This window comes from Pleurodeles waltl, chromosome 10 (assembly GCF_031143425.1).
Source record: "Pleurodeles waltl isolate 20211129_DDA chromosome 10, aPleWal1.hap1.20221129, whole genome shotgun sequence".
Taxonomy (NCBI): Eukaryota; Metazoa; Chordata; class Amphibia; order Caudata; family Salamandridae; genus Pleurodeles; species Pleurodeles waltl.
Window position 1 is genome coordinate 1,062,047,015 of NC_090449.1, and position 14,317 is coordinate 1,062,061,331.

Genomic DNA, 14,317 nt, shown 5'->3' on the forward strand with positions numbered 1-14,317 from the left:
TGCTGTATCCGCCACCACGAATGCTGTATCCGCCCCTGTGTCCGTCACCACGAATGCTGTATCCGCCCCTGTGTCCGTCACCACGAATGCTGTATCCACCCCTGTGCCTGTCACCATGAATGCTGTATCCACCCCTGTGTCCGTCACCACAAATGCTATATCCACCCCTGTTTCCATCACTATGAATGCTTTATCCGCCCCTGTGCCCTTCAGCACGAACGCTGTATCTACCCTTGTGCCTCTTACCATGGATGCTGTATCTGAGCTTGTGCCCCTCATCATGGATGGTATATCCATCCCTGTGCCCGTCAGTATGGATGCTGTATCTGCCCCTGTGCCCGTCAGTATGGATGCTGTATCTGCCCCTGTGCCCATCAGTATGGATGCTGTATCTGCCCCTGTGCCTGTCACCATGGGTGCTGTATACGCCCCTGTGCCCGTCACCATGGATGCTGTATCCGCTCCTGTGCCCGTCACCATGGATGCTGTATCCGCCCCTGTGCCCGTCACCATGGATGCTGTGTGCAAAGAAGAAAGCAAAACCAGGGCACTCAAAGATACAAAAAGTAGTCCGTAGAAGTCCAAATTTCACACGAAGGTTTATTCTTTCGTAAGCAAGGCGTGATGTACTGGTTCAAGAAGTACATAAATCCATATATGAAAACAACAGAAAACAGCCAACACGTGTTTCGTCCTATTGGACTTTTTCAAGGCTGCAAACAAAATGAAAAGGGATCTGTTTTTAAGAAATATATATACATTTGCTGACAGTGAGTGTGTACACACATCCAACTATGAATTTAGTAATATACAGAAAAAAGAGATGCACCACCAAGGTCCTCATATTAAAAAGTTGTGTGCACAAACAAACATTAGGAAAAATTAGTCCACTAGATAATTAAACAATACAACAGATGTCAATTTCAGTTGAGAAATTAAAGTATATCTATAAGATAGAATAGAGAAGAGGATGGTGGGAATCAGATACATGGAGTCACCGCGTGTGTGGATGTTACCTATTCTTGATGCACACGACGTAACGAAGTGAAATAGTAGGCCAGTTAAAAGAGAACGAGAAAACGTAATGACCAGGAAATAAGAAAGGGACCATGAAATACCTCAGAAAATATAATATAGGTAAAGTGCTGACCATCGATATTATTGCCTCTGGGGTGGCATATAGTGTTAACCTGTATTTATAAGAAAGAATGAACAGGAAGGCAATAAGAATCAATAAATGACAAGGTAAATGTCCAAACCCTAGAAAGTCACTAATGGCAGTCAGCAAACTGCAACAGGACCTACCCAGATTATGAGACACGCCGTAAGGGGGGTTAGAGTATGTCATCCAAACAACGGCGAGGGTTCAATTGCCCCTACAAAGTAAGGAGAAGTATGGGAATAATTAAATTACCGTAAGGAAAGTAAAACTGTGACCCAACCCTGTGTATATATATAACATATGTAAACAGCTATCACAAGAGATCCCTCTGGGCAGCTAAATATTTACAACATATGTCCATCGAGAGGAGAAATTCTATAAACCCGCAATAAAACCCATTAAAAAAGATCTAACAAACAGAGGAACTTATTTAGGTGCCTATAAGTTACTAGTAAAGTCATTTAAAATATAAAAAACTAAAGCGACCGTGTTCAGTATGGCATTATGTGTCACTGAATCTATGAGTTGGTTGTTGGTCAAACGAAGAAAACTGCGTGCCAGCAGCAAAACCGACATCCAAATTAAATACCTGTATATGATGTATGTCTTAAATAGAGGTACGAGAAATCCTCGGTTGTAAAGTTTTATCGCAGCGTATGGTAACGCTCGTCCTGCATTCAGAAACCCCGTTCAATGCTGGAGTGGCAGCGTATTATGAACGCGCCCTCCGAAATAAAAGAAGGACTAGGACTGAATTAACTGCAGGGCAATGCGGTGAATCTGTAAGAAAACGGTAGAAGCGTGTTACTGGGCGCCATCTTGGGGGTATGAGGTGATGCGCGCCTCAGAACTCCGACCATGTAGTGTCGTGGAGGAGAAAATAGAGTAGAAAGGGCAGTTGAAATGCCTCTACTCATATGTCAGAAGGATATCAAAAGATAGGAGAGGAGAGATGTATTTACTAGTCCAGAATAAAGATTAGCAAAGTATTAAATGCAAGTCTACCATATTGAGTTACATATATAAAGAAAACAACAGGGCATAGTGACACAAGCTAAACGTTACAGCACACACCAGCAAGTTCAGTAAGAGAATAGTCAATAAATTGAATGACAGCATGAACTACAAGGAATCATAATACAGACAGGATGGTATTAACATACCATTGAAATATAATATCTATTATGAGATGGATTCCACAGTTTAGAGAATTGCAACAATTATGCCATAGAATTCAACACAAATGATGATAGCAACAAAGGAGGTACGTACATTAGTGTTTCCTTAAAATGTGGGGAAAAAAGGAAGGAGACGCCAGATAGTTTAACCTATCTGTCACGTGTAGTGTGTTAGTCAAATAACAAGACAAAAGTCAAAAACATGACCTGATCTACAAGGTATGAATCACAAGCTGAAGTGAATCCAATTATAGAAACACATGCAAGTCCTTTTGTACATTAAGACCTAGTTCTGCCGCCCGTAGCTTAATGATCCATCTACTTTCCAGGTGTCTAAGGGCCAGAGTACGGTTACCTCCTCGCGGTGTTCTATTGAGCGAGTCAATTCCGTGTATGGTGATGTCTAGACGTTCCCTATGTTCATGTGCCTCATTGTAATGAATGGCAAAGGGGTAATTAATGTTAGAGGTGCGTATGGCTCTAAGATGTTCTTGAATCCTCTCTTTAAGTGGTCGAATTGTACTACCCACATATATAAGTCCACACGTACAGACAATGCAATAAACAACAAAGCTTGTATTACAATTGATGAATTGTTTAAGTACATGTGTAACAGAAGTGTTATATTGAAATTTGACTGTCTTGTCTTTGATATATCCACAAATGTTGCAGTGGCCACATCTATAAGTACCAGGGGGTGGTTTGGGCAACCAAGTATCTCTAACCTCAGGTGGTAAGAAACTATGACATAAATGGTCCCGTAAGGTGGTACCCCTTTTGAAAATGATGTTCGGTTTTTCGGAAATGCCCCTTTTAAGTGTATCGTCCATTAAGAGCAGAGACCAATGCTTGCGTATAATTTTCGATACCCCGAATGTTGTATCCACCCCTGTGTCCGTCACCCCGAATGCTGTATCCACCCCTGTGTCCATCACCACAAATGCTGTATCCGCCCCTGTGCCTGTCACCACGAATTCTGTATCCACCCCTGTGCCTGTCACCACGAATGCTTTATCCACCCCTGTGTCCATCACCACAAACGCTATATCCACCCCTGTGTCCGTCACTATGAATGCTTTATCCGCCCCTGTGCCCGTCACCACAAACACTGTATCTACCCCTGTGCCTCTTACCATGGATGCTGTATCTGAGCTTGTGCCCCTCATCATGGATGGTGTATCCATCCCTGTGCCCGTCAGTATGAATGCTGTATCTGCCCCTGTGCCCGTCAGTATGAATGCTGTATTTGCCCCTGTGCACGTCACCATGGATGCTGTATCTGCCCATGTGCCTGTCACCATGGGTGCTGTATACGCCCATGTGCCTGTCACCATGGATGCTGTATCCGCCCCTGTGCCCATCACCATGAATGCTGTATCCGCCCCTGTGCCCATCACCACGAATGCTGTATCCGCCCCTGTGCCCATCACCACGAATGCTGTATCCGCCCCTGTGCCCATCACCACGAATGCTGTATCCGCCCCTGTGCCCATCACCACGAATGCTGTATCCGCCCCTGTTCCCATCACCACGAATGCTGTATCAACCCCTGTGCCCGTCACCACGAATGCTGTATCCACCCCTGTGCCCGTCAGCACGAATGCTGTATCCAACCCTGTGCCTGTCACCACGAATGCTGTATCCGCCCCTGTGCCCGTCACCACGAATGCTGTACCCGCCCCTGTGCCCGTCACCACGAATGCTGTATCCGCCACTGTGTCCGTCACCACGAATGCTGTATCCACCCCTGTGTCCGTCACCCCGAATGCTGTATCCACCCCTGTGTCCGTCACCACGAATGCTGTATCCACCCCTGTGTCCGTCACCCCGAATGCTGTATCCACCCCTGTGTCCGTCACCCCGAATGCTGTATCCACCCCTGTGTCCATCACCACAAATGCTGTATCCGCCCCTGTGCCTGTCACCACGAATTCTGTATCCACCCCTGTGCCTGTCACCACGAATGCTTTATCCACCCCTGTGTCCGTCACTATGAATGCTATATCCACCCCTGTGCCCGTCACCACAAACGCTGTATCTACCCCTGTGCCTCTTACCATGGATGCTGTATCTGAGCTTGTGCCCCTCATCATGGATGGTGTATCCATCCCTGTGCCCGTCAGTATGAATGCTGTATCTGCCCCTGTGCCCGTCAGTATGGATGCTGTATCTGCCCCTGTGCCCGTCAGTATGGATGCTGTATCTGCCCCTGTGCACGTCACAATGGATGCTGTATCTGCCCATGTGCCTGTCACCATGGATGCTGTATACGCTCATGTGCCCGTCACCACGGATGCTATATCTGCCCCTGTGCCGTCACCACGGATGCTGGATCTGCCCCTGTGCCTCTCACCATGGATGCTGTAATCTGCATCTGTGCCCATCAACATGGATGCTGTATCTGAGCTTGTACCCCTCATCATGGATGGCGTATCTGCCTGTCATTGATCCAGCAAAGCAACGCAGAAGAACCGGAGTGTGATTCTGAGACTCTCGTGGACACTGCTGTTCAAGGTACTGAGCCGTGGAGCTCGGATGTTGTAGAGGAGATGGAGCCACCTGTAGGTCATGCAGCACAGACCACCACTGACCAGTAGTGCAGAGACTACTGCAGATAAGCCAACAAGTAGCTGTCGTGGAAGCCAGGCACTGCACACTGCTGGAGCAGTGGAACCACTCCACAGCAGCCAAGTGGTGCATGCATAACTACCAGGAGTGAACGCTTACTTCAGCCTTTGACTGAACTACAGGCAGAGGTCCTTCCTGCAGTGAGGCAACGCAAACAGGCACATAGGGACATATGTTTGAAGCAAATATACCACGCACGACACCTGGCAGAGGAGAGGCCACCGGGCCATAAGGCATGTGGGCCATGCGGAGTCACCCTTTCGCGTGACATCCTTCAGGGTAATGTTGCAATATTAGAACATACACATGTTTTACAGCAAGGTGTGCTTGCATCCACAGACATCCCTTATGTTGTGTAACCAGCAGTACCACCAGCCATTCACCTCCCACTTCACCATCCTCTCAGTGGTCACATCCTGTGCACCCCTCAGACATCTCAGAAGCTCCCCCACATACTGTTCAGCTTCAAGGATCAGGCCACACACCTGCAAAGAAAAGTGAACAGTTTCTGCTGGTCCTGGGTTACTTTAGACAGACTATGGGGAAGTTAGGGGCTGGATGGGAGATGGTACACCGCAGCTGATAGTGTTTTAGTGTTTCTTGTTGCTTTGTTGAAATGTCTAATTGAGGATTGTTTTGAAAGTTCACAGGAGCTTTTGTGCTCAAGTGCAAATTTTAAGCATTAAAAGTTGTGATTCTTTTTTTCATTAACGGATGTGGTGTTAAAGTCATGAATCATTGTTGATGGTATCTGCAATTTCATGCTCATGTTTTTGACCAGGATTTTTACATATTTTTAAAAAAGGTGCTAAGTTTTTTCATTTATGTTTTATTCACCATTTACATTAATAATGCATTTTGGTAGTACTTTGATATGGCTGGTGTAGTTGGACTCTCGCTCCTAGGCGAGACGGCTGGTTTAGGGATGACAGCACTTTTGTTTTTAGGCGACTAGGCAAATCCTACAATAGGTCAATACTGTGGGCTCAACCCTCCCGGCTCACAAGCAGTAACTCACCAAAAACCCAAACTGTAAAAGGTGATTTCCCGCAGTCTTACGCATGGACTCTAGGATGCAACATCTCAGAGGAGTTGTGGTGGAACGGAAGTTACCCTTTTCTTGCGTTAGTAAGCAGTCTGTCACGCACAGGCAATGAAGAAGATGCAGGAGAGTTTGTAATATATTTATTGAAAAGGCTGCAATCTACGATAAAATACATGTGCTGCAATGATTAGGATAATGCATAATAAAAAAAGCATGATTGTAAATAACATGAAATGTAAAATCCCTAGCATAGAGAACGTAATCCCTAACCTAATGGGAGCTAGGTATGATAAACCTTATCTGCCAGTACCATGTCCATGAGAAGCACCCCCCGACCCTCGCTACCTTGGAATGAGGTCTAGGTCAGACTCTGTTGTGACACGGAGGCTGGGTCTGCATCAAGGCGACGTGCAGCATAAATGGCATCGATAGCATCTGGAAGGCATCCCTCTGATAACGCTGTCAGTGTAAGATGTATTTATACAGATCTTGTAGGACCCCTGGCGCAGGTATGTTCCCAAACAATAGATAAGGGAACAGGCTTTTGGCACCAACTATGTAAACAATTCCTACCAAAAGTACATTATGTTCCTGTCACATGTAAGTGGGAAAGGGACATGATGTGAATACCTAAGTACATCACTTAATTTTGATACTGATAGTGACGCGTTCACAGAGTGGCACTGATAACGTAAAACAAAACATTGCTCTAACTCTAAACAAAGGCAGCCATCCTAAAAGAAATTATAAAATAAATAGGCTGAAACAGAGCCGTCTACATAGGTTAAAAGTCGCTAGGTGACTGGGGCAAAGGCCTGCAATCTAGAAAGCTAAGCTAAACTCCTGAGACCCATTAAAACTAAACAGGATCTACTACATGACAACTACCTCTCTTGTGCAGAAGGAACATTTGGGTCCTGTCTTTGGCCTTCCCCATTACTTAGTGTGGGAAACGTTACACTGCATGTAGAAAAACTTCAAGCTGTAGTATCACCCAGATATACCAGGTACCCAGAGCAGGGTTGGGGCTCTGGATTTAGAAGTAACTTAACAATCTGATAGAGACTTCTAGTTGCAGATTCCTTACCTTAGAATTTCCTCAGACGCCACTCTGGATCAACTAGAATATGCTTCTACTAGATAAATCGTTACCGAAGGGAAGTAACTTGTTCTTTAACCTAAATGCGGAAACTTAGGAGATACCACTGCTTGCAGATATGTTGTATGCAGAAAAACTGGTAATCACACTGAGTGGAAATAACCTGCATGTTAATTCCAGTTTGCGTGACTCGTTTTTTTCACGTATGTTTCACGTAAACTAGGGTTGGGCAGCCAGGTTTGCTATGCTTGATATGAGGCTGTGAATGGAAACATGGAGTAGTTTTCTATAATTAGTTCATGATGCTGCAGTTTTACTGCTTCCAAGAGCTGGAAGTAACCGCTGTTGCGGTTACCAAATGCAGTGGTATTCAACTTTTTGACATCAGAATGATGAAAGGCTGAGTTGACTTTTTCGCAAATCAAAATCATGTCTTGGTGTCCAAATGGCAACAGCGAGGCAGCAGTACGTCTAGGTAACTAAGTGTCAGATGTACAACCGTTTTTGGGGGTTGCTGTAGGAAAGTCACTGTTTTGGCATGGTTACCCCCTACTTTTTGACTGTTTATCAGTGTGTTTATACTGTCTTCACTGGGATCCTGCTAACCAGCACTCCGGTGATTGTGCTCTCTCCTCCAAATTTGGTTGCTTTGGTACCCTTTACACCCCAATTGGCATACTGGTGTACCCCTGTAAGTCCCTAGTATATGGTACTTAGTTACCCAAGGGTCCCCCATGGGCTGCAGCATGTATTATGCCATCCATGGGAGTCCATGCAAACTGTCTGCAGGCCTGCCATTGCAGCCTGCGTGAAAAGGTGCTTGCACCCGTTCACTGTTGGTCACTGCACCAGGTCACTAAGTCACCCCTATTGCAGGCTCGCCTAGCCAAGAGGGTAGGGTGCAGGTTCCTGTGTGTGAGGGCATCCCTGCATGAGCAGAGATGACCCTCTGAACTCCAGTGCCAATACACTGGACTTCGTAAATTTGCCTCCCAGGGGAGCGACCCTTGCCTAAGGGGTCGCTCCCCTTGCATGAAATTGACCTGGAAAAAAATCCCTGGTGTATAGTGGTTCCTGCCCCTCTTGGGGCAGATTGGCCTAATAAAAATAGGCCGATCTGCACCCAAGGGGGGCAGAAATGGCCTAAAAACTATTTGCTCCACCCCCCCTAACCCCCAGGGGTGGCTCCACACGTGTAAACAATAACAAAACCCCCAAACAAATCCCTGGCGTCTAGAGGTTTCTCCCCCCTCCCCCCCAACCAGGGGCAGATCGGCCTAATTACAATAGGCCGGTCTTCCCCGGGGTGGGGGGGGTGTTGAAAAGCCCTTTAAAAAATTGCTCCCCTGGGGAGCGACCCTTGCTCAAGGGGTCGCTCCCCTCTTACCAATATAGAAAAAAAAAATCATCCCTGGTGTCCTGTGGGCATTTCTGCAGCCCGACCGCCTCACGATTGGGCTGCAGAAATGCTCAAAGAAACATGAAAGGAAAGGAAATGCCTTTCCTTTCCTTTCATGCCTCTCCTTTCCTTTCATGCCTCTGCCTGCCCCCCAACCAGTGATCGGAACAGAAATACTTTGCATTTCTCTTCCGATCATGCTGGAAGCTGAGCTCATCAGATGACACGGAGGGGAGGTTGGGGGTTGAAGGGGGAACGATTCTCCTTCCATCCATGCCCATGGGTGGGGGGGTCTGGGCCCTCCGGGGAGCGCTAGCTCTTTCCCCGAGAGCCGGTACCATGACGTGGTGGTTACTTCCGTGGCACCTTGGGACGAGACCACATTGTCCTGGGCACCCGAGGGGTTAATTTACAATGCATTGCAAATAAATTTGAATAGGTTAGTTCACAAAATTCTGAATCGTAGTGGGTCACAATTCAACCTACTGCATAACTATCAAAGAGGTAGGTTGCAAATTGCGACCCACTAAGAGTGACCACAGTCACAGACATGGTAGCCTGTTGGGGGTCAGCAGACCGCCATGGCTTTGATTGCTTTTAAATAACAGTTTTTTTTTGTTAATTGAGACAGTTTTCTTTAAAGGAAAAAGGGATGCACTCAATCATTTTTTGAATCCTTAAGTGGACTTGGTCCATTTCAGAAAGCGTTTTACCATACACAAACTCTCTTATTTACCAAAAAGAGGGGTTTTAAATGCAAAAATGTTTTGTATGTGAGGCCCTAAGGTACTTTACATAAAGAAAACTTCCTCCAGCTGCTTCTAGTTTGCGGAGTACTATTGCCTAGATTTTTTTCTTTACACATTTTTAAGTGCACATCACTGTTCTCATTACAGGTCAATGTGTAAAGCCAGTCAGTTCGTCCGGGAGTGCCGTGGGCCTGTCCGAGGAACAGACGGGGTCCCCTCCACTGTCCGCCTCGCGTAAGGACTCCTTCTTCAGCAGCATCTCACGCTCACGATCACACAGCAAAGCTGCGGGCAAGAGGGACTCGGTAAGTTCACAAGAGTGAGTGAATGTTGGTGATAAACGGCAACAAAGAAACCAAATTCTGCACAGCATGCGGGGAGTAAACTGTGTCGCAAACAAGGGGCGATGGTATGGGGATTGCATTTGTAAAGCGCACCATAGGGAGCTCAGCCTTGAAGCACGGGTGGCAAGGCACTCCCTCTGCGTTTTTATATTTTTCCCAAATTAAACTATTGGCTCGTAGCACTTGCCAGTTAAATTTCCGATGCCTGAAATCTGTCAACGGCATGAGCATAGTGGGGGGGTTGGAGGGGAGGGGGGCACAGACCACTGAACCATTAATGATAATGTATTTATTTTTAGCTGAGATATTCCCAGGTAAACCAGTTTCTCAGCTTGGTAATGGAGATGCTGTGCTACAGATATGTACTCTAGGGTGCAGCAGGGCTTTGGGAGGCGTGCCGAGACACATCAAAGGGAGAGAAAGGGGAGCTGACAGGGAATACATCGATGAGACATGTCTATAGTAAGAGGCCACCACTGCCATAGTAATGGAAATATGGAGTGAGGGTAATCGCACCACGGAAGAGCCTCACTTCATATGCAGTGTTGCCAGTATCAGCCAATCCGTGCTGGAGGAGATGCCTCCTACTTACAGGTGAGGCAGGGAGAGGCCCCAAACGTCCTGAACCCCACATCTGGTGTACCGCTCCACAATTACACAGCTACTGCCCCATAGTAGGTGGACCCCACACTCCCAAGCCTGTTTGACCATTGGCTCCTTTTTTATTTATAATATTCAATTATTTGTCGTAGTTTCATGTGTGATTACCTGTAATTCGTTCTTGATGCATTTTCTGAGTGATTTCATGGTACTCTCTCTAGGTGGATAGTCCTCTGCATTAAGATCTGCTTCACATTGGCTGAGAAGCCGCCTCTGGAAGGGCTGGTGGCTCATTCCACCAGGGCCAAGGCTGATATCACTGTATTGGCATGTGTAAAGCCGTGATGTGGGCATCAGCACAAACAGTCACGAAGAACTATTGCGTTCGGGAAAGACGCCCATTCGCTCATGCAAGACTTATTAGTCTGAGCCCACTCCACAGACCTTCATCCTTGAGGAGTAACTGCTTTTGTACCTATTCTACAGGTGAGGAATCTGTGGTTAGAAGTATCATCAGACCATCAAGTTCCTTACCTGTGGCAATGGTCTTTCTAACTGGATACTCCGTCTACCTGCAGACTCGTCACCGCTCCCCGCCGCCCGCTCTCTGAAGTGGCCTCTTTCATGCCAGCTAAAAAGTTCCCAGTTTAGAGATCTGCACAATGGTGCTTCCAACTGCTCATGCTCCTGGACCGCTCATGTATGTTCAAACTGTTCACACGTGTACTTGTATGTAGGTTGATATAAGTAGACACCTTTATCTCCATCTGAGCTCCCTCTTCGGTGCTGCAAGTCTCTGTTTTCATAATATGCGACAAACTCAGTAAAACGAGATAAGCCAGATGCTGTGACGTTTGTATGTGTAGCCTTATTAAGCCAGTTTTATTTGCTTTTAATCCGTGTTGGATTCATTTATGGATTTTGCACCAAGCTGCATATGTGCTTTGTGTGACTTTTTAATTTATCAGTGCGTATATGTATATGTATGTGTGTGTGTATATAGGGCCTTATTGGGCCATTACAACAGAGCTGATTGGATCACTAGAACGCTTCTCTGACATAGTTCCTAGGAAAGACATTGAAGAATATTCTTACATCCTAAAGGAACAAATGCTCGCCTTGCATCAAACCATCGGCATGGCAACAGATCCAGCGGATCAGGCTGTTCTTTACATGTCTGCCATGGACTTACCACAAGACAAAGACATTTGTCTCAACCTTGAAGTGTCTCATGATTAAACCAAGTATCTGTGTCTCTGCAGAGCCAACAAAAGCTTGTAGCTTTGCCCTTTTCCTGTTCCTCCCTTTTTGGTCTGCATGCACAGAAGGAACTTAAGGGTTTCAATTCTGACTCATAAACACTTAGATCTGGAGAAAATAAATATTCCTAGTGTTCAGCTGATGGGCTTTGACTTGAGGTCAGCAAAAAACTCGTAGTTTTTGGATAAGGTATCTGCACAGTCGATAACAGCAGCAAACGTTGCACAAGCAGTTTTTTTCATAAGCAATTGCTAAATAAACTTTGTCTTTTAAACTTAAAAAAACTCTGAAGAGCTAATGTCCTCAAGAGCCTACCACAGCTTCCAGGAAGGCTCTACGGGCGATACCATGAGTTTAGGTCTGACAGCAAAACATTTCCAGTCATTCTTCCCAACAGGTCTAGAATCCCAGAAGATGTTTTAGGTGCTGAAGATTGTGAAGAACGGCCATCAAATCAGGTCCCATCCTTCCTGTCCTTCCAGAGCTCTGAAATCATTCAATCCATTGCACCTAAAACTTCTAGTTCAAGACATAAAAATGTTTATCCTCAAGAGAGCTATCAAGAGACTGCCTAAGCTGGAAAATAAGGCTATATATTCTTTTTTCCTGGTTCAGAAAACTTATCAAATTTAACAGTTTTTCCACATTCTGGACCTGAAATATGGCAACAAATTGATCATAAGGAAAAAGTTGTCCATGCAAACACTTGATCAGGGTTTCATCATCCTCCATCAGGTGGGCTGATGGCATCAGTAGACCTGTAGGGTGGCCGTTTTCACATTTGCATCTACAAACCATATTGGAAGTCACTTTGGCTTAGAGTGGATCACTCTCATTACCAGTATCTGGTTCTCGTATCTGGCCTCCGGGTTGCACCAAATTTTCGTCAAAGTGCAGGGCACAGGTATCTTCAGCTCTACAAAGAAAGTGAATTTTCATCTATGCATACCTGGATGAGTGACTGGTGTTAATCAAGCCCGCGTCGACCTTCTAGTTTGACTTGGGCACAATTCTGTGTTTTTTGTCCAAGTTGTGTCTCTAGATCAACTCAGCAAACTCTTTAGTGCAACTAGTTCAATACTTGGGATCAAGGGTAAACACAGTTCTGGCAAGAGTGTCTCCTCCAGCAAAAATATTGTTATCTAACTTCGAATATCCTCTCTATATCTTTGAAGATTCTCTCTGGTGTCCACAGCAACTCCATTAGCAAGACGAGTCTCGGTTCCCGGAGGAAACTGGCTTCGTGCTTATTTTCTCATCCTCTGTGCCAGACTTCATTTATGTCCAGTTTTAGAAAGTTTGGAAAACCAGTGGTATCAGTAGAGAGGGGGTTGGGAACAGAAAATAAAACTATCCATTCCTTCCATTCGGTGTATAGCATGCTGGTTCATGAGAAATGACCACTACAGCGGATGCATTTCCAGAAGCATTGTGGGGTTTTGTGCCTCACTGTACCATTAAATCATGATGACATTCCATAAACTGGCATGCCTTGGATGAAGCTAGCACTAGCTCTATCCAGGCTGGACTGTGGGCACCTCTCCTTGGTGCTAGGCCCCAAGAGATGCCATCTTGTCTCACCAGAGGTGGTGCTGTGTCCCATTGAGGCAGTGGTACCCAACCTGTGGTCTGGGGACCACTGGGGGTCCGCAAAGCCTCCTCAGGGGCTCCACGACTGCTTATAAAATTAAATAATATTAAACGATTAGGTCCCCAGCTTTCAGTAATGACTCAGTGGGGGGGTCTGCGGATCCCAATAATGATTCAGTGGGGGGGTCCCCGGGTTCCAGTAATGATAAAGTGGGGCTCCACAGAAGTCAAAAGGTTGGGAACCACTGATCACAGGCTTTCTACTCTTAGGGTACCGGCAAGAGAGAAAGGGAGGGGACTGGCCTTTCTGTAGTGAACTAACCCAGCAGCCATGACGCCTGACCTCGGTGGGGAAGGGAATCTACCCTCTGACCTGGAAGAGAAAAAGCTGTGAAGTAGCGTGCCCCCCACCCCCTTTTTTCTGGAGGACAATGTGCCCAGAATAAATTGTAAAATAGTTAATAGAAGGAGCACCATGTCTGTAGTATTTGTTCCTCAGAAGAGCTCAGGATACTTTCTGGGTAACTGAGGACATAAAGTAAAGGTCGTGCACCGATTAAATTGCTTCCATGTGGCGCCTGAATGATTGCAAGCAGCAGCCCCTGAGGTATGTGCAGTTACCCTGAGTAATATGCTGCCTGTCCAGTGGACACGAAGTGCTCAACTCTATATGTCTGCACCGTGGAGGGGTGCGCTGATACAAATACAGATGTGGACACAATAAAGTGAACGTTTTACACAGCATAGAAATAACCACGAAAGGGATGGAAACCCACCTTTCATCGTAGCGCTGCACACCGCTACCATGGCAGAGTAGCGCTAGCATAATACAGTACTATTCGACATACTGTTTGTGCACAAGGAAAACCCTGCAGAGAGCGGTTCGGGGGACATAGCGCACAGAGGAGAGATGGTACCAGGCCACAGTGTGATGGTCTTGCTCCATGGCAGTGTTGTAGTTAGGAGGTTGAATACATTACTGTGAGTTTTGAGTTGATTTTTATAGTTTATTAGAGGGGCTGAGGTACAACAAGCTTTTAGTAGCTCCTCTTAGGACATTAATTGGGGGGGGAGGGTCGTTTATTCTTTTCAGGACTGACTGTAGTGGTGATATGCGAAGTTGGGCTTTGGAGTACGAGTCGTGAATTATTCATTGTTCCATCACCAGAATAACTGCAATTGTGACATGTTTGATATTCCTTCGCACGACCAACTCTGTTTGTGACGTGTTCGGTATTCCTTCCCACAGCTGACATCTGTTGT

The 14,317-nt window shown here is 46.0% G+C and overlaps 1 protein-coding gene across 4 annotated transcripts in view; it reads left to right on the forward strand.

The window, feature by feature from the left end:
• The window catches only part of TBC1D5 (TBC1 domain family member 5), a 1,391,198-nt gene that overhangs the window by 1,219,414 nt on the left and 157,467 nt on the right, over positions 1 to 14,317 (forward strand). For all 4 annotated transcript variants that reach the window (XM_069212078.1, XM_069212077.1, XM_069212079.1 and 1 more), the window contains one exon: positions 9,408 to 9,565. In XM_069212078.1, the coding sequence (XP_069068179.1) occupies positions 9,408 to 9,565 (158 nt within the window). The remainder of the gene's footprint in view (positions 1 to 9,407; positions 9,566 to 14,317) is intronic.